This window comes from Cetorhinus maximus, chromosome 20 (assembly GCF_964194155.1).
Source record: "Cetorhinus maximus chromosome 20, sCetMax3.hap1.1, whole genome shotgun sequence".
In the NCBI taxonomy this organism is placed as follows: domain Eukaryota; kingdom Metazoa; phylum Chordata; class Chondrichthyes; order Lamniformes; family Cetorhinidae; genus Cetorhinus; species Cetorhinus maximus.
In genome coordinates, this window is record NC_135898.1 from 60,353,297 (window position 1) to 60,380,125 (window position 26,829).

Sequence of the window (26,829 nt, forward strand, 5' to 3'; positions counted from 1 at the left end):
TCTTTTTCAGTTATCTGTGCATAAAGTTTTTCTCTCACTAATAACGGTTAGATACTAAACAAGATCAGCACTTGACACACTGGTATAACCAAAACATATTCCACTCCAAGATCACTGCAATTTATGAGGAGATAAGAAATTATGCTATTGCCAAAATTTACATTTTACTAGTGCTGTAGATGTATCAAATGGTGCTGCACCAATATACTTTGAAGTGGCTTGAGCCTAATTCATAACTACTTCAGAAGACTGTGAAGAAAAGCATTTTAAAATGTTCACAAATGGAAAAAAAAGGTGAGGCAAGTAAATCATTCCCTCTTAATACATATTTAATATTCTCAATATGAAACAACATTAGTCCAATATGTATTGAAATTGAATACCAGTACTTATTTGGGTGCTGTAGTGTTAATTCTGCTTATGTTGACCCCGAGCAAAATGACAAGCAAAGTCATATTTGTCTCTACATTTGCATCCACATATGTTACATTGGAATGGGTTCTTATAACCATGGCACCCCATGTGAATAGTATAAAGGATATTGTCTGCAAAATACATATCACAGTGTTGGCAATGATGCAGAAGCTGGGGATCCTGGACCTGAAGTGCAGGAGCAGGTGTGCTAGGCTGGCTGTTCGTCACGCTGGGTGTACTTGTGTGAGCACTGTGCTCACTACTGGGCCCTGCCACAGGACTGAAGTTCTGCTGATTGTGCGTGGGACATGCATCTGGACTGATAGGGGATGAGCTTTGGGCCACACTGGAAGCTACCGTGGAAACGACTGGTGCTGTAGACTGAGAGATCACATATGGTTTTTCATCCCTGCAGGTTACCACCTCAGGAGATGCCGGAGCTTGGTTTTCAGGTGGAAGGCTGGACAACTGGCCTGCTAAGGTAGAAAGCTGGTTTAATGGATTATCCACCATAATATGTTGGGTGTCCCTCGAGATCCCACCAGACTGTACTTTTTGCAAACCCTCATAGGAGTTAGCTGACATATCATGAGAAAAGTCATTGAGGTAATCTGGCTTCTGTACCACCATGGAAGTAGGATTTAGATTAATCAGAAGTCTTGTCCCATAACTCAGGGAGTTGCTAGTTTTTTTCTGTAAAACGCCCAACATTTTCTTATTGGCCAGGCAGGTCCTAGAACCTTTCAAGGGAAGAAGTTTGTGCCTACGTCTACGGTGATGGGACAAGTTACTTCGATCACTGCAGCAGAAGGAGCAAAGCTCACATTTGTATGGTTTTTCACCTGTGTGTGAGCGCATATGTGCTTCGAGGTGCCGCTCATACGCTGAAGCAAACGGGCATAGGTGACATCTGTGGGGCTTCTCACCTGTATCAGAAAGAATAGATCAGCAAACCTTGCCACTTTTTTCCTCCCATTTTGCATTTTTCCTCATTTTGCCTCCTCTAAGCATCCTGTCCTTCAGCTGGGCGTGCTAAAGAGCAGTGGAACTCTGAGATCATTGTCAACAATCCCATCTGGTTGTCAACTGACAGGCAGTGTGCTTGCCATGTAACAAGACTGGATAGTTTTGCTTTACTTTCCTCATGGTGAGACAATTCAGATGTGGACTTTTTCTGTTGCGGGTCAGTTACGAATTGATGAAACTCCTCCCACGTAGCTGAGGAATTTGTGTCAATTGGATTAGTGCCCACCCCACCCCATTCAGAGCTGGAATTTTAGCTAACTGATGAAATATGACGAGGTGATTTAACAAAATTATCTCAACTACTCAGCTACTAGGTTATCCACCATCTGTTTTAAAATAAAATCTCATTAAAAATGTTGAGTAAGGAATACATTTCCAATTAGAAAATCAACAGAAAATAACTCATCTCTTGCAGGATGAATCTTGAGAAGGAAGAGGTGACAGCACTTCCTGGATTTCCACGTCACAACCCAACATATATTGTGGTGCTGCCATTCTCTACTCTTAAAAATAACTTCTCAAATGTAACTACAATCGAAACTGTAGCTGCTTTATGCTGGTTTTACAGCATTATATACCCTACTTAGAGGAGCAGTACTGTATTATGCTATAGTTGTCTTGACCAGATGTTAATACTTTAATCCTTACCTGCTTTTTCTTTAGTCCTGGCCCTTTTCACTTTAAACAGGGAGACTCACCATCGGTACTCCTTTTAAAAAAAATCAAACTGTTACAAAGAATTGTGACCAAATTTAACAACTTTTTGTTTCTTTTTTGTGAGAAAATTGGTGTTTAAAAAGGGAGAATGACAGTTTCTGGAGAGAGCCCTGCAAAAAATCACTGAGCCTACCTAACAATGTGGAGAAACTGAATCAACATCAACAGCATAAAAACAGCAGCAGGATCACTGATCTAATCTGAGTTAATAAATGTATCTGTTGATGCCAATCTAACTGTCTTACAATGCCAAACAGCAAATGGTCATAAACTAGTTTCAATGAGGTTATCAACACTCAATTTTAACCAAAGAAATCCAATGCTAACATTGAAGAAAATACAAGTTAACTGTATTTTAAGGGGGCACTGATGGTGAGACTCCATTTAAGCCTATCTATGTTAAGGAATAGTTTTGCACGCCACACTCCTATTACAATGAATACCACAAGCTTGAAATCAACCTGGATGGTGAATGCTCTCTAAATGCCCCAGTTTTGTGTCTTTTATAATTGAATAGTGTTGTCATAAATAATTTTCTTCATTAAAAACAGCAACATTTACATCATGAGCAGAGCTCCCCTTTTATTATACAATCTACCATCTCTGTATCAATCTTTTATCAAAATAAGTCCAAAGGCTGATCGACTCATTTCCAATTGACATTCCAGAATTCAGATTTGACATTGCTGAGCGTGTTGATTAGATTGCTATGTTTTCACTTTATTGTACAGTACTGCTCCTTTAGGTAGTTTAAATAGAAACAAACACACCAGATAAATACTTGTATTTTAGATCATTTAGAAGTCAACATTATATAGTCATTACCTGTGTGCATTCTGATGTGTTCCATCAGTCGTGCAGTCCCTTTGCTAGCATAGTTGCAGTATCGACACTTCAGTTTTCCATCATATGTTCTTTCCAGCCCATCAGCCATAAGCCCAGAGCCATCATCCAATGAAACTTCAACTGAAGCATGATGCATTCCATTCTGATCATTTTCTGATCCTGTAGTAATAAATCCCAGAAAGTGAGCAAGATTTAAAAATACGACTTCCTGCAATTTGAAATAAAAGGCAATCCCTATTAGAGAAGAAAAACATATTTACAAAGCAGGTATCACTAACATTTCATGAATGACAGTACATTTTCAAGTATATATTCATTTTCTACATTTAAATGGTATATAAGCTAGTGACTATTAAGAACATAAACTGCTGTATGAAAGACATTTTGAACCCAACTGTTTCACTAATGTCCTTTACGGAAGGAAATCTGCCATCCTTACCTGTTCTGGCCTACCTGTAACTCCAGACTACAGCATTGTGGTTGACTCTTAACTGCCCTCTGAAATGGTATGGTAAGCCACTCAGTTCAAGGGCAATTAGGAATAGGCAACAAATGCCAGCCTTGCTAGCAACGCCCACATCCCAAGAAAGAATAAATAAAAACTAAATAAGCCAAATTCCATTTTTATTAAATGTTATTGAGAGAGAATCTTACATGCTCAGATGTCACAATCTGAGTTCAGCTAACTGACTGAAACAGACAAGGTGACACCTCTAATGGTGAAAGTCCCATCATAGTACTACCAACTGCCTCAACGTGTAACAAAATACATGAATTTAAGAGATTTCCCAATAAGACAGAGCTTACATTTATATAGTAACTTCCATGATCTCTGAATATTTTCTAGTCAGTTAATACTCAGTTTTCTCTACAATACAACAGTGACCACACTATGTCAATTTGTACACAGCAAGATCCAAACAACAATGAAATAAATTTCTTAGTGACGGAATTTGAGTGATAAACTGTTGGCAAGGTTAGCCGGAGAACTCTTCTGCCCTTAAAATAGTGCCCTGGAGCTTTCACATCCACCTAAGAGAGCAGAGGAGATCTCAGTTTAACATCTCATCTGAAAGACACACCAATGACACAGCAGCACTTCCTCAGTATTGCACATGGAAATGTCAAGCTACATTATGTGCTTAAGTCTCTGGAGTAGGGCTTAAATTCATGATGTGATTCAGAGGCATTATTCTGACCACTTAGACAAGATTGACAGCTTAAGAGTCGGTTTACAGAGCAGCTTTCAACAAAACATATCGCCCATGTATCAAATCTCCCACAGCACTTCATATTGCAGGGGAGGCGATGACATAGTGGTGTTGTTGCTGGACTAGTAATTCAGAGACCCAGGGTAATGCTCTAGGGACCTGGGTTCGAATCCCACCATGGCAGATGGTAGAATTTGAATTCAATAAAAAAATCTGGAATTAAAAGTCTGATGATGACCATGAAACCATTGTTGATTGTTGTAAAAACCTATCTGGTTCACTAATGTGTTTTAGGGAAGGAAATCTGCCGTCCTTACCTTACCTGGTCTGGCCTACATGTGACTCCAGACACTCAACAATGTGGTTGACTCTTAAATGCCCTCTGAACAAGGGCAATTAGGCATGGGCAATAAATGCTGGCCTAGCCAGCGACACCCACATGAATGAAAAAAAAAAGTAGAATCTCTCTTCTACCAGTATCTGTTTTCTTTTCACTAATGCTTGTCTCCATGTCTCTCTTCTTCTGCTTGCTTTTCTCTCTCCTTAACTCTTTTTGTTTCTCACTGACTTTTTCTTTTTTCCTTTCAGATGGTAGGTGGTATGGAGTGGTGTAGTGGAGTAAGGAGTCACCAAAGGCCTTTAAATAAAAATTACAGGGAAAATGAGGCTTTTAGCACTTCCCTTCCTAACCCTTCTCTTTCTCCCATTGCCCCACTATCAATCGTGCTCACCTTCTCACATCCAATGTGCTCCCTAGCCTTTTACCTTTCCACACCGTCTGTTGCCTATCTCCCACTTAGTCCATTATCATTCACCTAATCTATAACACTCTTATCTATTCCTCCCCCTTATAATTGACCTTGCCTCCCACTTCATCCAGGACAGTTGTTGAGAAGCCAGAGTTTCCAATTTGATTTACCCTCAACTTGTTTTCTTCCTTCCATGTTTTTCTCTCAAAGAGGCATTCTTTACTTTGAAAACACACTAGAACAAAGAAACTTGTCTGCCTGCTTCTCACAGGCTTCCTAACTGTCAACAGCACACAGAGGAGATAATTATTTGACTTCAAAATTCACCTGCAGTTGTTTTTGTTGAAAGCTGAACTATTAGCAGAGGACGTCACAAAACAACAGCTACAACAGGTGTGTAATCAGTTCATAATATGAAGTGTAGTTGAATAAAGCTTTTGAAGTTTGTCCTCTAGGATTTCTTCAATTAACTAGAAAAACAACTGCAAGAGATTAAAGAAAAATGCAATATAGTAGAATGAAATGGCCATGGTCTGGGAGGAAGTATATGGAGTGTGCAGGTGAAAAGCAATAGTTTTAAAAACAGATAATGGCCAGGCACAGCACTGATACCGAATTTTCCATCGATTCCACACAGTGCTATCTAATGGGGGAGAGAACTGGCACAAGTAACTATAGCATACAAGTAAGCTTCCAAGAGTGACATGCTAGTGTACACTAATTGCAAAACAATCTTTATATCTGTCTATAGTGTAACTGAACATGGTCTTACCAGTCTGTAGAGACGCTGGCAGCTTCTCTCCACCAACAGACCCAGATATCATATTCACATGTTGGGTTTGTTGAGTGAGATACTCCTGGAAATCCTTGACAAAATCTACGGAAGCAGCTCTCTTTTCATCCATTTTCTTACAGTGTTTCAAGAAATTGCTTTATTTCCTTGAAAAAATGAAAAATATTTTTTAAAATACTAGATGTGGTGCATATCATAAGCACAACATTGAAATTTCATAAAATTTGGATGTTGCAGCAATAGGCATTCATCAAAATATGCCTCTGTGACATCCATCAGAATTTCAAATTAGGTGAGTAAATGTGATCCCATCAGGACATAAGACAGTTGCTTCGACTGAATGGTGAGGAGTTGTAAATGCTCTGTAGTAAAACTTAATACTGCATAACATACTATAGCATAATTTAGAGAACTGTTTCCTACAATGGTTCTGCAATTACAACTGCCAGTTCCTCCATACAGCATATTTATAATAGCATACAACCTGATCCAAGATAGCAGACCTGGCAGCAGCCATTTAGCATTGCAGTTGGCAGAAACATTTTTTTTGTATGAAGCATCAAAGAGGAACAACTGTCCCAGGGGTTTTGGTGTCTCAGAGCACGATGACTAGATCCTTTATATTGGAAAATTACCTCCAACAAAAAGCAGCAACAACAATCCAATGTCAACTTGATAAACCTTATACCCCCTTCATTTAACCAGGTTACAAAAATATTAGGGGCAAACAATAATATAAAGGTGGGGATATGTTTATCATGCCAACATTGAGCTGATGTTATCAGTAACATTGTAAAGTAAACATGCATGCAAATATCACTTATTTGTAAAAAGTGTTGCCAGTTAAGATCCCTCATGGGACTTTACATGTGCTGTTGTACATGTGCCTTTGGTGTTGCCCAACAGGTGTGGAATGTTAAACCTCATTGTGAAAGCTACATGGACTGTGCAATTTTGTTTTTCAATGTTGCCTGTGGCACTATAAGCCATACCAAATAAGATCTGTTGTACAATATAATGCACTGCACAGATCACCTGTAACATTCTTGGTGGTTATAGTATTTTCTGAAAAGGGGGTGGGGGGGGGGGATTCAGGGGGTGACGGTGCTATGTCATGTAGGACAACACAGACAAAGTGGTGGCATAGTGGTAATGTCACTAGGGTGGTAATTCAGAGACCCAGAGTAGTGCTCTGGGGATCCAAGTTCCAATCTCACCTTGGTGATGGTGGAATTTGAATTCAATAAAAATATCTGGAATTAAAAGTCTAATGATGACCATGAAACCATGTTGATTATCTAAAAACCTATTTGGTTCAGAAATGTCCTTTATGGAAGGAAAATCTTCCATCCTTACCTTCTTTAGCCTACATGTGACTCCAGACCCACAGCAATGTGGTTGACTCTGGATGCCGACTGAAATGGCCTAGCCACTCAGTCATATCAAACTGTTAAAAACAAGTCAATAAGGAATGAAGCACCTGGCATCAACCTAGGCACCGGAAAAGACAATGGCAAACTCAGCCCTGTCAACCCTGCAAAGTCCTTACTAACACCTGGGAAATTGTGCCAAAATTGGGAAAGCTGTCTCAGACCAGTCAAGCAACAGTCTGACATTATCTGTAAGGTATGATTCCATGAGTATGACGATGTCCCAGACACCACCATCACCATCTCGGAGTATGTCCTTTCCCATCGACAGGACAGACCCAGCTGAGGTGGTGGCAGAGTGATATGCAGTCGGTAGGGAATTGCCCTGGGAGTCCTCCACATCGACTCTGGACCCCATAAAGTCTCATGTCACCAGGTCAAACATGGACAAGGAAACCTCCTGCTGATTACCACGCACCATCTTCCCTCAGCTGATGCATCAGTACTCCTCCATGTTGAACACCACTTGGAGGAAGCACTGAGGGTGTCAAGGACGTAGAATGTACTCTGGGTGGGAGACTTTAATGTCCATCACCAAAAGTGACTCGGTAGCACTACTACATCTGTCATAGGGAAAATGTTGGAAGCTATTATTAAGGATGTTATAGCAGGACACTCAGAAAAATTCCAGGCAATCAGGCAGAGTCAGCGTGGTTTTGTAAAAGGGAAATCATGTTTAACCAATTTATTGGAGTTCTTTGAAGGAGTCACATGTGCTGTGGATAAAGGGGAACCGGTGGATGTACTGTACTTCAATTTCCAGAAGGCATTTGATAAAGTGCCACATCAAAGGTTACTGCAGAAAACAAAAGCTCATGGTGTAGGGGGGTAACATATTGGCATGGATAGAAGATTGACCAGCTAACTGGAAGTAGAGAGTTGGCATAAATGGGTCTTTTTCTGGATAGCAGGATGTGGCGAGTCATAGGGATCAATGCTGGGGCCTCAACTTTTTACAATTTATGTAAATGATTTGGATGAAGGGACCGAAGGAATGGTTGCTAAATTTGCTGATGACACAGAGGTAAGTAGGAAAGTAAATTGTGAAGACAATGTAAGGAGGCTACAAAGTGACATAGATAGGTTAAGTGAATAGGCAAAGAACTGGCAAATGGGGTATAATGTAGGCAAATGTGAAATTGTTCATTTTAGCAGGAAGCAGCTTATCATCTAAATGGTGAGAGATTGCAGAGCTCTGGGATTCAGAGGGATCTGGGTGTCCTAGTGCATGAATCACAAAAGATTAGTATGCAGGTACAGCAGGTAATTAGAAAAGCTAATAGAATCTTATCATTTATTGTGAGGGGAATTGATTACAAAAAGTAGAGAGGTTATGCTTCAGTTGTACAGGGCATTGGTGAGACCACATCTGGAGTATTGTGTACAGTACTGGTCTCCTTATTTAAAGAAAGATGTAAGTTTGTTAGAAGCATTTCAAAGAAGGTTTACGAGTCTAGTACCAGGAATGGGTGGGCTGTCCTATGAGGAAAGGCTGGACAGGTTAGGCTTGTCTCCACTGGAATTTAGAAGTGTCAGACTTGACTGAATTGAAACCTTTAAGATCCTGAGGAGTCTTGACAAGATGAATGTGGAAAGGATGTTTCCTCTTGTGGGATAATCTAGAACTAGGGGCCACTGTTTAAAAATTAGGGGTCACTCATTTAAGACGGAGATGAGGAGAAATTTTTTCTCAGAGGGTGGAGTGTCTTTGGAACCCTCTTCCTCAAAAGGCGTTGCAAGCAGAGTCTGAATATTTTTAAGGCTGAGCTAGATAGATTCTTGATTAACAAGGGGGTGAAAGGCTATCGGGGGGCAGGCAGGAATGTGGGGTTGAGGTTACATTGAGATCAACCATGATCTTATTGAATGACAGAGGAGGCTCGAGGGGCCAAGCGGCCTACTCCTGCTCATAACTCATATGTTCGTATGTACAGACTGATCTGGCCAGGTCTTAAAGGACATGGGTCTGCGGCAGGTGGTGAGGCAACCAAGAAGAGGGAAGAACATCCTCACCAACATGCCTGCCGCAGATGTACCTGTTTTCTCTTTAATTCATTCATGGGATGCAGCATCAATGGCTAGGCCAGCATTTATTGCCCTTGAGAATGGAGTGGCTTGCTGGGCCATTTCAGAGGGCATTCAAAAAGTCACAAGAGTGGTCTGGAGTCACATGTAGGCCAGACCAGTTAAGGACAGTAGATTTCCTTCCCTAAAGGACATTAGTGAACCAGATGGGTTTTTACAACAATTGACAATGGTTTCATGGTCATCATTAGACTTTTAATTCCAGATTTTTTATTGAATTCAAGTTCCACTATCTGCCATTATGGGATTCGAACCCAGGTCCCCAAAGCATTACCCAGGGTCTCTGGATTAGTAGCCATGTGACAAAACCATTAAGCCACCACCGCCCCATCTGTCTGTGACAGTATTGGTAGGAGTGACCACCGTACAGTCCTCGTGGAGAAAGTCCCGTCTTCACATTGACAATACCCTCCATCATGTTGTGTGGCACTACCACCGTGCTAAATGGGATAGATTTCAAACAGATTTAGCTACTCAAAGCTTGGCAACCATGAGGTGCTCTGGGCCATCAGCAGCAGCAGAATTGTAGTCAACCACAATCTGTAACCTCATGACATACCCCCCCATTCTACCATGACCACCAAGCCAGAGGATCAACCCTGGTTCAATGAAGAGTGCAGGACAGCATGCCAGGAGCAGCACCAGGCATACCAAAAAAATGAGGTGTCAACCTGGTGAAGCTACAAAACAGGAATACTTGCGTGCTAAACAGCATAGGCAGCAAACGATAGACGGAGCTAGGCAATTCCACAACCAACGGATCAGATGTAAACTCTGCAGTATTGCCACATCCAGTTGTGAATAGTGGTGGACAATTAAACAACTCACTGGAGGAGGAGGCTCCACAAATGTCCCCAACCTCAATGATGTGGGAGCCCAGCACATCAGTGCAAAAGACAAGGCTGAAGCATTTGCAACAATTTCCAGCCAGAAGTGCTGAGTGAATGATCCATCTCGGCCTCCTCTAGAGGTCAACAGGGTTACAGATGCCAGTCTTCAGACAATTCAATTCATGTGATATCAAGAAACGGCTGAAGGCACTGGATACTGCAAAGGCTATCAGCCCTGACAAATTTCCGCAATAGTACTGAAGACTTGTGCTCCAGAACTTGCCGCGCTCCTATCCAAGCTGTTACAGTACAGCTACAACACTGACATCTACCCAGCTATGTGGAAAATTGGCCAGGTATGTCCCGTACACAAAAAGCAAGACAAATCCAACCTAGCCAATTACCGCCCATCAGTCTACTCCCGATCATCAGTAGAGTGATGGAAGGGCACTTGCTTAGCAATGCAATAACCTGCTCAATGATACTCAGTTTGGGTTAAGGCAGGGTCACTCAGCTCCCGACCTTATTACAGTCTTGGGTCAAACATGGACAAAGGAGCTGACTCCAGAGGTGAGGTGAGAGTGACTGGCCTTGACATCAAGGCAGCATTTGAGCAAGTATGACATCAGGGAGCCCTAGCAAAACTGAAGTCAATTGGAATAAGGGGGAAAACTCTCCACTGGTTGGAGTTATACCTAATCCAAAGGAACATGGTTGCAGTTGTTAGAGGTCAATCATTTCAGTTCCAGGACATCACTGCAGGAGTTCCTCAGGGTAGTGTCCTAGACCCAATCATCTTCAGCTGCTTCATCAATGACCCTTCTGCCATCATAAGGTCAGCAGTGCGGATGATTGCTGACGATTGCACAATGTTCAGCACCATTTGCGACTCCTCAGATACTGAAGCAGCCCATGTCCAAATACAGCAAGACCTGGACAATATCCAGGCTTGGGCTGACAAGTGGCAAGTAACATTCACGCCACACAAGTGCCAGGCAATGACCATCTCCACCAAGAGAGAATCTAATCATCGCCCCATGACATTCAATGGCATTACCATTGCTGAATCCTGTACTATCAACATCCTGGGAGTTACCATTGACCAGAAACTAAACTGGGCTAGCCATATAAATACCGTGGCTACAAGAGAAGATCAGAGGCTAGGAATCCTGCAACGAGTAACTCACCCCTGACTCTTCAAAGCCTGTCCACCATCTACAAGGCACAGGTCAGGAGTGCGATGAATACTCTCCATTCGCCAGGATGAGTGCCGCTCCAACAACACTCAAGAAGCTTGACACCGTCCAGGACAAAACAGCCCAGTTGATTGGTACCCCATCCACAAACATTCACTCTCTCCACCACCAACACACAATGGCAGCATTGTATACCATCTGCAACATGCACTGCAGGACCTCACCAAGGCTCCTTAGACAGCTGCCAAAGCCTGAAGCTCCAGAATTCCCTCCCTAAACCTCTCTGCCTCTCTTTCCTCCTTAAAGACACTTGTTAAACTTCTCTCTTTGACCAGGTTTTTAGTCATCTGCCCTAACATCATCTTATGTGGCCAGGTGATGAATATTGCTTTACAAACACTGCTGTGAAGCACCTTTGAACGTTTTATTACATTAAAGGCGCTATATAAATACAATTTGTTGTCGTGGTTACTTGTATCAGGCTCAGGTGAGTTTTTTTTTAAATGGACAAGCCAGCCAGAAAGAGGCTGTCTAGGTTGCCCTCCCCTTCCTCTTCCTCCTGCTCCTCAGCTACTCATCATATAGCTAATGGAAAGGGCTATCCCTTCATGAAGCTGTGCAGCATGCAACAGACCACAACAAATCCTGAACATGCTCTGCCAAATGTTGCAGGGCTCCTCCAGAGCAGTCCAGGCAGCGGAAACATTGTTTCATTACACCAATGATCTGTTCTATCACATTTCATGTGGCAGCGTGGCTTTCTTTTTCTGCATATTACATAGATGTGTGTGTGGGTTAAGTACCAAAGTCATCAGCCATGTGGTCAGCAGACAAACCTTACTGCACAGTAGCTACCTTTCGGTTTGCTATGGTAACTCAAATACAAATGCCACTGGCCTGGTAGACTGCTACATAATGAATTCATCATGACTGCTGCCAATGTACCTGCATAATTCACTGTGTATGTTCACACTAGCTGGATGTTCAGTTCCAGGGCTGTCATGCACTGCCTGCAAAGAGTTGTGTGTGCAGCCTATGGCATCAAGCCTGGAGGAAGCCAGGTGCACAAAAGTTGATTGCCTTGGTCACCTTTACAGTTACGGTCTTTGTCATGCTCTGAGGTTGTATTTGTGGCCATATCAGGTGGGCAGATTTCAGTGAGGACATTCTTACTGAAGTGCAGATATCCCACACTATTTTCTTGCAGAGGTTCAGTAGCAGAATTTCACCCCGATCATCCGAGTGGATATAGCCTCCTGCTGAGAGCCCTTCCCGCCCCCGCCCCCCTCTTCCAGCAACTTGTCCTGCTTTGTGTGCCCTCTGTTCATTCTCCAAGTCATGCTTTATTCCAAGGGAATGCCTGCTTGTGCACCCATCTCTGGGAGCAACTGGTTGATGCAGAAGCCCTGAAGTCAGTAAAAACTCCTTCAGGTCCTGCCATGTCACTCCCTGTGGACTTTTGCAATTTGAAACAACTATACAAAGCACCAAACACTTGTAGATTCTAAGCAACAACCAGAAGCAATTAACCAGCACCTAACTTGCAAGTAATTGATGTTCTCTTTAAATAGTGATGAAATGGGGTCATCCCTCCAGCGGCTGGATGCATGTTCAACTGTGCAAGGGTGAAAGAGAACGTTAGCCACAGTGTTGAACCTCAAAATGGCATAAGTGGTGTTAAACCAGCTTTGCGGGCAGATTAACTTCATGATCTGCCTGCTCTGGATACTTCTGGTGGCCATTCACTGCGCACGCTGATGCCCTCACATCTGTAGGGTCCGGTCCAATTTGCTCCAAAAGTGTGCAAGCTCAGGTCCCAATTTGAAGCTCTAAGAGCACATGTAAACAATTTCTGTTTGGTGCGTGTGTGGCTTTTTGAACTGTATGGTCCCTTTCAGATTGATGCACGGCCAAGCAAGCATGCATCTAAAAGGGAATGTTGCTAGTGTTTTTGTTTACTGTGAAGCACATTCCCAATTGCTGCACAGCCGAGCATTTTAGAGGAAATATGGCTTGTAGCACCCCAAAACGGGTACAGTCAATCCCAATTTTCACCTACAGACAACGGGAGTGAATCATATGATGTTTATAATTCATCCAGGTGCCAAGAATAGGTTCCATTAAAAAACAAATCGGTTCAGGTAGTTTTTATCTGTATCAGCAGCATCCTGTGCTGTGGATCATTGATGCAAGATAGTAGCCCAAATGTTCCTGTATGGGCAATTTTGGCGATGAATTGCATATGTTAGATCGCTGTACGCACCAATTGTTCAGTGAAAAATTTTACTTGAAAGCCGATCTTATTATGCCGCAGCAAGGCAAATCAGAAGTGGCACAGTCAATGGCCAATGAAGGAATTTTGGTTTTTATTTTAAAAGAAATAATATTGGCTCTCTCCAATTTTCTTCATACAGACTTGATTTTTTTTTAAAACATTGAAAACAACCCCAAGTCCAATGTAAACCTGTAGAAGTTGAACAAGTTGTTAGCTTCACTAAAAAGGCTACTTTGGATTGTAATTTTTGTTAAGCTGCTTCATTTTCTACAATTATAGAAAAAATTTAAAAGTTGGAAATTTGAGGCTTGTTGGTATTATATTCCATCTATTTTGTTATACTTTTATTGAGCAATTGTCTTTGAGCTACAAGGTTTATTCAAACTTAGTTTTTAAAAAAGCGAGCTGAGAAGAATGACCATTAAATGATGTTCTCTGAAGCTGCTTTTAGTTTAAAGTTTAAAAAGGGATAATAATAATCGTATATCTGTTAGTCAAACTGACTGTGGTGTTTTATGGATGGTTGGTACTACTTAAAACATCACAACTTGTTGCTTCAGCTTCAGATACTTAGTTGAAAACAGCATTCTGTTCTATGACTTTGGTTCAGAGATTGTTGTTCCTTGCAATTTGAAAGGAAACAAATTCTTCAGGAACTCAAACATTATTTTCAGCATCATTTAGCGAGGTAAATGTCTGGTTCAGTGAATGCAGAGTGATTGTATTTGCAAAACCAAATCCAGAATCCAGGGTGCACAGCAAAGTAGCCAGGATGGAAAAATGTAGGTTGCCAAGTAAGTTTTCTTTTAACAGCCTATATTTACTTTTTGCAAATGCAAAACAAATGTGCATATAATTACCATAGATGTGACATTATGAACTTTGGTAGATGTTCCCTCCATGCAAAATGGAAAATACTGACTGGCATATTTAACATAATGCAGATGGTTCTTTTCTGATTGGTCATAAATATGGAAAATCCTTTTAAAACTTGTTGTTAAAGCAGCAATTACACTTTTTTGTCAAAGCATTTTCACTTTACACCGAATCTTAAATATACATGTATTCTTTGTCATAAGCCATTCAGTCAGCATAATGGCTATGACAATTGCACTCATGCTGTACAATCTAAGCTACAGTAAATAATAATTTTTTGTTCTTTATTCTTTCATGTGATGTGGCAAGGCCAACATTTATCCCTAATTGCCCTTAAACTAAGTGGCTTTCTAGGACATTTCAGAAGCCAGTTAAGAGTCAACCACATTGCTGTGGCTTTGGAGTCAAATGTAGGCCAGATTGTTGTCAGATTTCCTCCCCTAAAGGACATTAGTGAATAAGATGGGTCTTTACAACAATCATGAAAGTTGTCATGGTCACCATTTCTGTAACTATCTTTTGATATTCAGCTGCCGTGGTGGGATTTGAACCCATGCCCCGAAAGCATTAGCCTGGGCCTCTGGGTTACTTGTCCAATGACATTACCACTATGACACCATCTCCCACCAACCCCCCAGAATAATAGAAACATTCTGGATATTTCTCTCTTGACAATGTTTTATTTAAATAGTTAGTAAGATATTTATATCCAAGGTGACTCACACTACATACTCTGTGCTGTATCTCACATATGTATTCCGACAAGAAATTAAGTTAGGGTATTTGTTAATGGGTTTTATGAACCAGGGACTCTTCTGGGGACAATATTTTCCAGGGTACACAGTGCCTCATCCGGGGACTGTCCCAAGAAAATGGGGATATAGGGTCATCTTTTTATGTCACTTATCACACTGCTGCTAGGTCACCAGCTACATTATTCTTGTCCAAATAACAGAAGTGTGAAAACTGACTTAAATGGTGATTGTTTTGCCTTCCCATTGAAATCAATTCCAACGATAAGTACATAACTGTCTTCAACTGGGGCAACAGTGGAATCGAAGTGTAAGGAAAATATAGGGAGGAAATTATGAGTGCACTTCACTTTGTCTATAATTTATTTTCTTTTGCACCATTCCTATGCCATAGGTGTGTTAACAGGAAAATCTGAGCCAATATATAGTGCCAAACGGATATTTTGTTCCACTGCTCAAGTCAGATGGTAGACTTTATGGGCCGGACCTGTATGTATATATTTTTAAAATATTATATATATATTCTACTTTCTAAAATTATATATATGTTTCTTCACAGATGCAGTCTAACTGTTAAGTGAACACAGGATAATAACAACGTAATAAGTAGGTGCAGGTGTAGGACATTCGGCTCCTCGAACCTGCTCCGCCGTTCAATATGATCATGGCTGATCTTCTACCTCAATTCCACCTTCCTGTACTATCACGATATCCCTTAATTCCCTTTGTATCCAAAAATCTAACTATCTCTGTCTTGAATATAGTCAATGAAAGAGCATCCACATTTCTCTGGAGTATAAATTTCCAAGGGTACACAACTCGAGTGAAGAAATTTCTTTTCATCTCAGTCCTAAATGGAAGATCCCTTATTCTGAGACTGCCCCCTAGTTCCAGGCTCCCCAACAGGGGTAAAACATTCTCTCAGTATCTACCCCATCATGCCTCTTAAGAATTTTGTATGTTTCACTGAGATCACCCAGATTCTATTAAACTGGAGACAATCCCTTCACCCAAAAATCAATCTAGTGACCTTCAATGTACTCCCTCCAAGGCAAGTATATGATTATAGGCTATTCATTTGGTCAGTTCTGAATCACTTTGACGTCGTCTAATAGAAGTTTTTCCTTAAAAAACGTAAGAAAGCAAACTTTAACTCAAAGGGATCATCACTGATGAGCCTTTCAAGTATGAAGTTCCAGTTTCCAAGATGTTTCGCAGAAAACGTTCCACGATTTCTATTTCACGTGTATTTTGTTTTCTTTCGATACAGGACGATTACTTTCACGGTTGAATGCTGGTTAGCCTTAGATGTAGGGTGGCAGTGTCGCTAACCGGCACAAACAACACTTTGTTCCCAGTGAGTGAACCCCACTCACTCCTCAACCTAACCTGCTGGGGAACGGGGCGGGTCTCGGCACCGCCACCCGACCTGCTCGTGCCCTCTCCGCCGACGCCGATTGGTCAGTCGGGCAGGCTACCGATTCTGATTGATCGAGCCTAATGTCAATAACCGGCCGGCCGTCCAAACAGCAGGTTCGGCCGCGCTGAGGATTTGAAGATGAAGGAGGAGGAGAAAGCGGCTGGGGGAATAAAAGCCGCGTCCCTCAAGAGATTGGGATGAGTACATGCAGAGGCCCCGTTACCGGAGCCGCTCGCCTACCACTGTCAAGGGGTTGCGGACTGACATCTCCAGGAACCGTTAAACCGTCGCGTCGCGCGGCCCGCCCCGAACTCCCAATTTAAAAAAAATTCATCGTCCTAAAAACACTAACTCCGTATGTCTGCCCACATCTGCTGTCCGACCTGCCGAGTGTTGTCCAGCAATTTTTAAAAATATATTTTTTAAAAATCATAGCCGCTCGCTTACCTTCTAATTTACGTCTAGCCGGAAAACACCTTTTAACCAGAGTAACATCCCGGCCGGGCTGGCGGAGGTGCAGACGGCCTTTCGAACGCGACCAGCTGCATCATCGTCGGCGAGGTATTTTAACGGATTTCTAATTTAAATTCTATTTTTTCCACCGAACGAATCTTCACTGGAAGATTGAAGCCAGCGACCGAACAAAAGCCCGGGGGGGGGGGGGGGGGGGGTCAGAGTTCGGGGAGGGAGGAATCAGTGCGACGGCTTAACGAGTCCCCACGGAAACTGTCACCTTAGAAACCACAGGGCCAATAGGGGCCAGCAAGCTGCTTTCATGGCAATGACTGACGTACTGATTTGTTAACAAAACAGATAGCGCTTTTATATCACTTTAGGGTGGACTTCAGTGAGGGTGAAATACTAAACGGAGAACGTGCTTCCTGTACAACCGGGTTCCTGTTATGTTTTCGGTACAGGCTTGGATTATTTGATCTGCATCTGTCGTCCCAACAGACCCATGGTTGTACTTACTCAATTAGTGTTGATCACCCAACTGTTTAAGGGGGTCGGAACTCCTAAAATGTGGTGAGAGTACATATACTTTTACAGCTATAGCGGAGAGTCCGAGATGGTCTAAAGCAAAAACAGAATTACCTGGAAAAACTCAGCAGGTCTGGAAGCATCGGTGGAGAAGGAAAGAGTTGACGTTTCGAGTCCTCATGACCCTTCAGCAGATGGTCTGTTGCCTCCCTCGGGTCAGTGTAAGGACTATCACAGAGGCGTGCAAATATTTTGGAGAAGTAAGGGTAAACAGTTAGAATGTAGTAGTTATGTTGGAATAATTGGCATAAGAAATAAAGTAGACTTTCTGCAAAGGAAGTTTCAGTAATTAGAAGACAGCTTGAATCATAAAATGCCTTGGGGATGGTATTCTAAGAGTTATTCTCAGTTCCGAGGTGGTGTAGTGGTATTGTCGCTAGACTAGTAATCCAGAGATGGTAAAATTTGCATTCAATGAAAAATCTGGAATTAAATGCCTAATGATGAACATGAAACCATTGTCAATTATCGCAAAAACCCACCTGGTTCTCTAATGTTCTTTAGGGAAGGAAATCTGCCATCGTTACCTTCTTACATGTGACCCACAGCAATGTGGTTAACTCATCACTGCCCTCTGAAATGGTCTAGCAAGCCACTCAGTTGTACCAATCTGCTAAAAAGCCTAAAAGGAATGGAACTGGAGGAACCACCTGTCATCGATCGAGGCACTGGAAACAACAATGGCAAACTCAGCCCTGTCGACCCTGCAAAGCCCTCCTTACTAACATCTGGGGGCATGTGCCAAAATTGGGTGAGCTGTCACACAGACTAGTCAAGCAACAGCCTGACATTGTAAGGTATGTTTCTGTGAGCATAACTATGTCCCAGACACCACCATCACCATCCTCTGTGGCAGCATAGTGGTATACAGTTGGGAGGGAGATGCCCTGGGAGTCCACAACACTGACTCCGGACCTCAAGAAGTCTCATGGCATCAGGTCAAACATGGGCAAGGAAACCAACTGCTGATTACCATGTACTGCCCACCACCCCCCCTCAGCTGTTGAACCAGTACTCCCCCATGTTGAACACCACTTGGAGGAAGCACTGAGGGTGGCAAAGGCGCAAAATGTACTCTGGGTGGGGGACTTTAATGTCCATCATGAAGAGTGGGTTGGTAGCACCACTACTGACCGAGCTGGCCGAGTCCTGAAGGACATAGCTGCTGGACTGGGTCTGCGGCCAGTGGTGAGTGAAGCAACCTGCCTGCCGCACATGCATCTGTCCATGACAGTACTGGTAGGAGTGGCCACCGCACAGTCCTGTGGAGACGAAGTCCTGTCTTCAAACTGAGGATACTTTTCATCGTGTTGTGCGGCACTAGCACCGTGCTAAATGGGATAGATTTCAAACAGATCAACCCTGGTTCAATGAAGAGTGCAGGAGGGCATGCTAGGAGCAGCACTTGGTATACCAAAAAATGAGGTGTCAACCTGGTGAAGCTACAACACGGGACTACTTGCATGCCAAACAGCGTAAGCAGCAAGTGATAGGGATGAGGAGAAATTTTTCATCTCAGAGGGTAGTGGGTCTTTGGAACTCTCTTCCTCAAAAGGCGGTGGAAGCCAAGTCTTTGAATATTTTTAAGAAACAGCTGGATGTATTCTTAACGAGGGGATGTAAGGTTATCGGGGGTAGGCAGGAATGTTGGGTTGAGGTTACAATCAGATCAGCCATGATCTTATTGAATGGTGGAGCAGGGCTGAGGGGCCGATTGGCCTATTCCTGCTCCTAATTCTTATGTTCATATGTAACTAAGCGATTCCACAACTAACAGATCAGATCTAAGCTTTGCAGTCCTGCCACATCCAGTCGTGATTCGCGGTGGACAACTTGCTACGCCACTAGCTAAGCTGTTCCAGAACAACTGGCATCTACCCAGCTATGTGGAAAATTGCCCAGGTATGTCCTGAACACAAAAAGCAGGTCAAGTCCAAACCGGCCAATTACTGTACCATCAGTCTATTCTCCATCATCGGTAAAATGATGGAAAGGGTCATCAACAGTGCTATCAAGCAGCACTTGCTTAGCAATAACCTGCTCACTGATGCTCAATTTGGGTTCCACCAGGGCCATTCAGCTCCTGACCTCATTACAGCCTTCGTTCAAACATGGACAAAAGAGCTGAACTCCAGAAGTGAGGTGAGAGTGACTGTCCTTGATATAAAGGCAGCATTTGTCCATGTATGGCATCAAGGTGCCCTAGCAAAACTGGAGTCAATGGGAATCAGGAGAAAACTCTCCACTGGTTGGAGTCAGACATAGCAAAAAGAAGGAAGGAAGTGCCACCAGCTGCAGCTACTTGAGCTCCGAGTTTTGGAGCTTGAGCAGCAGCTGGAGGCGCTGAGGTGCATTAGCGAGGCTGAGAGTTTCATGGATAACACGTTTTTAGACAGTTTACGGAAGTGCAGACAGAGAGGGAATAGGTTACCATCAGTCAGAAGAAAGGTGTCAGCAGGTAGTCAGGAAATCCCTAGGGTGCATCTCGCTCGAGAACTGTTTTTCTGCGTTGGAAAATGGTGAGAGTGACGGTTCCTCTGGGGAGTGCAGCCACGCTCATGGCACTGTGAGTGGCTCAGCTGCACAGGGAGGGAGGAAAAAGAGGGGAAGAGCAATAATGGTAGGACACTCGATAGTAAGGGGAGCAGGTGTTTCATGCTGCCGTAGACGTGACTCCAGGATGGTATGTTGCCTCCCTCGTGCCAGGGTCAAGGATGTCACTGAACGGCTGCAGGGCGTTCTAAAGGGGGAGGGCAAATAGACAGAGATTATGGTACATATTGGTACCAACAACATAGGTAGAAAGAGGGATGAGGTCCTGCAAGCAGCATTTAGGGAGCTAGGAAGCAGATTAAAAAACAAGACCTCAAAGGTAGTAATCTCTGGATTACTTCTGGTGCCACGTGCTGGTGAGTATAGAAATAGGAGGTTAGTCCAGATGAATGCGTGGCTGGAGAGATGGTGCAGGAGGGAGGGCTTTAGATTTCTGGGACATTGGGACTGTTTCTGGGGGCGGTGGGACCTGTACATGGCAGATGGGTTGCACCTGAACTGGAATGGGACCAACATCCTTGCGGGGAGGTTTGCTAGTGCTGTTGGGGAGGGTTTAAACTAACTTGGCAGGGGGATGGGATCCTGAGAGGAGGTTCAGCAGGGGGAGATGCACAACCTAAATTAGAAGAGAGAGCAAGTCAGTCTGGAAGGCATAGAAATTATAGGCCAGTTAAGGCATAAGGGAGTTTGGCAAGGTTGGATGGTATTTGTTTTAATGCAAGGAGTCTGACGAATAAGGCAGATGAGTTGAGGGCACAATTTAACACATGGAAGTATGATGTCATTGCTGTCACAGAGACATGGTTGAGAGAGGGGTAGGATTGGTGGCTCAATATTCCAGGATATAGGGTCTTCAGGCGAGACAGGAGGAGGTAAAAGAGGAGGGGGTATCGCAATATTGATGAAGGAATCAATTACAGCAGCAAGGAGGGATGACATCTTAGAAGGCTCCTCAAATGAAGTCATATGGGTAGAAAAAAACAAAAAAGGAGCAGTCACATTGCTGGGAGTGTACTATAGGCCCCCAAACAGTCAGAGAGAAATAGAAGAGCAGATATGTAGGCAAATTTCAGAGAAGTGTAAAAATAATAGGGTAGTAATAGTGGGGGATTTCGACTTCCCCAACATTAACTGGGTTAGTTATAGTGTGATAGGTTCAGAGGGAGCGGAATTCTTAAAATGCATCCAGGAGAGCTTTTTAAGCCAATACATAGAAGGTCCTACAAGAAAGGGGGCGGTCCTGGACTTAATTTTAGGGAATGAAGCCGGGCAAGTGGTAGAGGTATCAGTGGGGGAGCATTTTGCAGATTGTGATCGTAGCTCCGTTAGATTGAAGGTTGTTATGTAAAAGGACTAGGATGGGCCAGAAATCAGAGTTCTAAATTGGGGGAAGGCCGATTTTAATAAGATCAAATATGATTTGGCCAGAGTGGACTGGGAGCAGCTACTTTTAGGTAAATCTGCGGTCAGAGTAGTGGGACTCATTCAAAAAGGAAATATGGAGAGGACAGGGCCAATGTTTTCCAGTAAAGATAAAGGGTAGGGCCAACAAATCCAGGGAACCCTGGGTGTCGAGGGATATACAGGATTGGATAAAGAGAAAAAGGGAGGCTTATGGCAGATACCGAGGGCTCAAAACAGTGGAAGCCCTAGAGGAGTATAGAGTGTGTATGGGGGGGGAGATCTTAAAAAGGAAATTAGGAGAGCAAAAAGGGTGCATGAAGAAACACTGGCAGGTAAAATAAAGGAAAATCCAAAGTTATTTTACAAGTACATTAAGAGTAAGAGGATAACTACGGGAAGAGTAGGGCCCATTAAGACCATAGTGGTAATTTGTGTGTGGAGTCGGAAGATGTAGGTAGGGTTCTAAATGAATACTTTGTGTCGGTGTTCACAAGTGAGAGGGATGACGTGCATATGGAAATCAGGCAGAAGGACTGTGATATAATTAAAGAAATTAGTATAGAAAGGGAGGAGGTTCTAATTGGTCTGGCAGGCTTAAAAGTAGATTAATCTCCAGGCCCGGATGAAATGTATCCCAAGCTGTTGAGTGAGGCAAGGGAGGAGATAGCGGGGTTGCAGGCAATAATTTTCAATACCTCTCTGGCAACAGGAGAGGTGCCAGAGGACTGGAGGACAGCCAATGTGGCACCATTATTCAAGAAAGGAGCAAGGGATAAACCAGGGAACGACAGGCCAGTCAGTCAAACCTCAGTGGTGGGGAAACTACTGGAAGCAATTCTGAGGGACAGAATTAATCCACACTTGGAGAGGCAGGGATTAATTAAGGACAATCAGCATGGTTTTGTAAAGGGGAGGTCATGTCTGACCAATTTGATTGAATTTTTCGAAGAGGTGACCAGGTGCATAGATGAGGGCAATGCATTTGATGTAGTCTACTTGGACTTCAGCAAGACTTTTAATAAGATCCCACATGGGAAACTGATAATGAAGTTAAGAGCCAATGGGATCCAAGGCAATTTTGCAAATTGGATCCAGAATTGGCTGAGTGGCAGAAAGCAAAGGGTGATGGTCGAGGGGTGTTTTTGTGACTGGATGCCTGTGACCAGTGGGGTTCCACAGGGATCGGTGTTGGGTCCCTTGCAGTTTGTGGTATATATAAACGATTTAGACTTGAATGTATGAGGGTTGATCCATAAGTTTGCAGATGACACAAAAATTGGTGGGGTGGTAAATACTGAGGAGGATAGCCTTAGATTACGGGAAGATATATATAGACGGGCTCGTCAGAGGGGCTTATCAGTGGCAAATGGAATTTAATCCGAGTAAGTGTGAGGTGATGCACTTGGGCAGGACAAACAAGGCACGGAAATACACAATGAATGGTAGGACCCTGGGAAGTACCGAGGATTAGAGGGATCTTGGTGTGCATGCTCACCAGTCCCTTAAGGTAGCGGAACAGGTAGATAAGGTGGTTAAGAAGGCATATGGGATACTGTAAGGGAGTGAGGAACTCAGGAAAATTAGGATCACCAGGGAAGTGGTATTGAGCAAATTGTTGAGGCTGCAGGCTAAGATGGACTCCAGGTCCAGATGGATTTCACCCTAAGGCCTTGAAAGAAGTGGCTAGTGAGATAGTTGATGCACTGGTTTTAATTTTTCAAAATTCCCTAGATTCGGGGAAGGTTCTATTAGATTGGAAAATAGCAAACGTAATTTCTTTGTTCAAAAAGGGAGACAGAAAGCAGGAAACGACAGGCCTGTTAGCCTAACATCTGCCATAGAGAAAATGTTAGAATCTATTATTAAAGATGTTATAGCAGGGCACTTAGAAAAATTCAAGACAATCAGCAGCGCTGCACATAGGCATCACTTGAATAGGGACCAATGTACTCACTGAGTAACAATGTTAATTGCAGTTAACTTCTGCCCAATAACTTAAATCAATTTAAATGACCTGTTAAATTGCTATGCTAACTGTACAGAGATTGTTTATTTAGCAGCATATATTCTATATTAAGCTAATTATAAACATGAAAGATGCATGGAAATTCACAGGCAGGATATGAAGGAAATGGAATTCCAGAGGCTTTAGTCAAAAGGCCAGTTCTTAATCTCTGAGCAACCAGTAGAATAAGGAGAAGGCTTAGGGAGGTCTTTAAATTATAAAAGGGTTTGACAGGGTAGACGTAAAGATGTTTCCACTTGTGGGAGTATTAAACTAGGGACTGTAAACATAAGATACTCGCTAATAAATCCAATCAGGAACTTAGGAGCAAATTCTTTACCCAGAGAGTGATTAGATGTGGAAGGTGCTACAAAATGGAGTGGCTGAGGCGAATAGGAAATATGCCTCATACATTCAAGTCTAAATCGTTTATATATACCACAAACTGAGGCTGAGGCGAATAGGAAATATGCATTTAAGGAGAAGATAGACCAGTACATGAGGGAGAAAGGAATAGGAATGCTGATAGGGAGAGATGAAGTGGGATGAGAGAAGCTCATGTGAGGCATACTGGAATAGATCTACAAGATCAAAATGGCCTATTTCTATGCTGAATATTCTATTTTTTTTAAAAACGTATTGAATAATAAAGGGAACTGCCAAGTACATGAGTGAAACCTTAATATGATCGAGCTGGGAAACAGCTGAAAAATCTGTTCCAAAGAGCCATCCGGTGGTCTTATCATGCAATTGCATTGTGATATCAATATAAAAAATTAAATGGGAAATGTGGACATTTGAATTTATAATGGGAAATGCAAGAGTGCACTTTTATCAACAGCCTAAGCCACTAATCTATCCAAATTTATTTAATTTGCCTCTGGCTGTTTCTAGTAAGCAATAATCTCCAAGCCCTGTTGCCATTTTCTCGAGAAGATGCATATTTGAACGAGGTCCTGTCTGTACCCATGGGTGGAACTAATATTTCCCATGGCATTTGCAAACTGCCTATGTTTCCCTTTATTAAAACATGGAAAATCGGAAATGTAAAAAAATGGCTTTCTGCACTCTGGCTTTTGAAATAATTACCTAATAGATACTACCACTACTACTTTCTCCTACCAAGTGGAGAAACTGAACTAAATTAAATAATAAAATTTATACCAACATTTCAAAACCCTTGTCCAATATAAAATTAGAGAAAAAGGCACGCAACAGTGGATTAAAATGAGATTCAGCCAATGACATGAGAAACCATTTCCATATTGTCACTAGTCCTTTATAGGTTATAATAGAAACTTCATCTAGATTTCCATTCAAGTATTTTCCTAGTTCAAGTTACTTGAAATACCATAGGTAATGTAGCCTAACAGAACAAGATTAATATTTTGACTGGTTGTCACAAGACTTCATTTCATATAGAAAACATGCATGTTTTGTATTCAATTCTGGTGTAAAACTGCTGAGAAATTAATACAGCTAGGTATCTCAGTCTGAATCCTACTGCCAGCCTACTAATATCAGTGGGGTTAAGTGCTGGTCTCCTATTAAGAGGTCCAAGTCTTAGGGTTGCTACCACTGAAATATGGTTATACATAACTAAGTTATTTTAGTCAATTCTTAACTGGCCAGTGCAGAGAAGCAAAGTATATTAACTCAGGGCAAAAAAAAAAATCACATTGTCCTATTAATTTCACTTCAGTCTTATCTTATCAGTCAGTTAGGGTTTTTTAGCTGACCGTACTGGAGGATATCCTGTAAGGAGACAAAAAAATATAGATTCAAGAATTACTCGTATCTGAATTTTTTACTGTTTAGCTGAAACAGACGCAACAGGCACTATGTATTAATATATGTAGCTTCCAGTACACACGTGTCACACTGCGAGCCCGACTGAATCTTAAATTGATTGTCAGCTAATTCTTAGCACACTGAAGATTATTTAGCAAACGTTATCCAATCGCAGAATCACATCTAATGTTGAACATTGTTTTCACTTTTGCAACCATGGGCTGGTTGGGTTTGGTCTGTACCTTGCTAATTGCAAACGGCGTCTGGAACATACTATTTCAGTTAAACAAAATAAGTGATAGCCATTCACTGACTCATTCCTCAGGGCAATGCCTTGACCAGGGTCAAGTTGCCTGGTCTAAATTTCAAACAATGCTTGGCAGTTAACTGTCAGTGACCATCACTGGTGCATTCTCCATGGCAAGACCTCCGCCACTTGCCAACCAATCAGCACTCTCTTCTCATACAGTATAAGCTGTTGTTTTCCCATTATTTTGGTATTCTTGCAAAGTGTCCTGATGAGTGCAAGACAAAAAAGCTTCAACATCTCTTTTTTCAGCAATACTCAAGTTAATTCCCCTCCTTGATTCCTATGCTAGCCAAGAGTCAATGGTTTCTGTTCTTCAGGCAGAATCTTGAATTATTTCCTCTATTTTAAACCCTTCCTATAGTTTTCAAAGCACTTGATAGTTTACTACATCATTTTCCTCCACTGCCTTATGCTATCCAGGTTGGTGGAATTGCCTTGTCCAGGTTTAATTCCTACTTATCTGAATGCAACCAGTGCATCTCTAGCAATTACTCCTCCTCCCAGCTCAATTTCACCTCCAGGATTCCACCAAAGATGCCCAGGCCTATCCTTATTTACATGGTGATCTTCAGTAACATCATTCATTATTTCTCTGAACTTCTAAACTGCTTCTGTCTGACAGCAGGTCCTGAATAAGGTGTAAGCTACTTTAGTTCAACTTAAGGACAACTTGTTTCTCAAGTCTACCATAAGCTTCACTTTCTTGTCACAAGCTCCATCCTTTCCACTATTGCCTCAGGCTAAACCAGTCCATTTGTAATCATTTGACCCTGAATTAAGCTTTAAACTTCAGCCATCCATCACCAAGATCCCTTATTTCCACTTCTGCAATATTGCTCACCTCCACATATATACCAGTAACTCTTACGCATCCTATTCCTGCCCCCTATTTTAACAATCTCCTTGCCGGTATCCCATTGTTCATCTATAAAGTTAAACTTTTCCAAAAGCCTGGCACATTTTCTGCTTGTTAATTATTCTCATCCATAACTTATATTAGCTCATTACCTCCAAAATAAACTTAAAATCTTTGTTCTTGTCTACACAGCCATTTCTGCTCTCTCCTCCAATTCTGATAGTACCTGAAGACCTCACTCTTATGATT

The 26,829-nt window shown here is 42.3% G+C and overlaps 1 protein-coding gene across 3 annotated transcripts; it reads right to left on the reverse strand.

Annotated features, from left to right (window-relative positions):
- Window positions 1–311: 311 nt before the first annotated feature.
- LOC144694425 (zinc finger protein Pegasus-like) lies at window positions 312–17,262 on the reverse strand. Of its 3 annotated transcripts, none has more exons than XM_078564820.1 (4): window positions 17,068–17,262; window positions 5,736–5,902; window positions 2,983–3,162; window positions 312–890 (listed from the first exon to the last, which is right to left on the reverse strand). In XM_078564820.1, the coding sequence occupies exons 2-4, from the start codon at window positions 5,866–5,868 to the stop codon at window positions 409–411; spliced, it is 795 nt and encodes a 264-aa protein (XP_078420946.1). In that variant the 5' UTR covers window positions 5,869–5,902; window positions 17,068–17,262; the 3' UTR covers window positions 312–408. The 3 variants fall into 3 exon arrangements, with proteins under 3 accessions (XP_078420946.1, XP_078420944.1, XP_078420945.1); XM_078564818.1 differs by having other exon boundaries at window positions 312–1,340; XM_078564819.1 differs by lacking the exons at window positions 5,736–5,902; window positions 17,068–17,262 and adding an exon at window positions 5,291–5,427 and having other exon boundaries at window positions 312–1,340.
- Window positions 17,263–26,829: the final 9,567 nt, after the last annotated feature.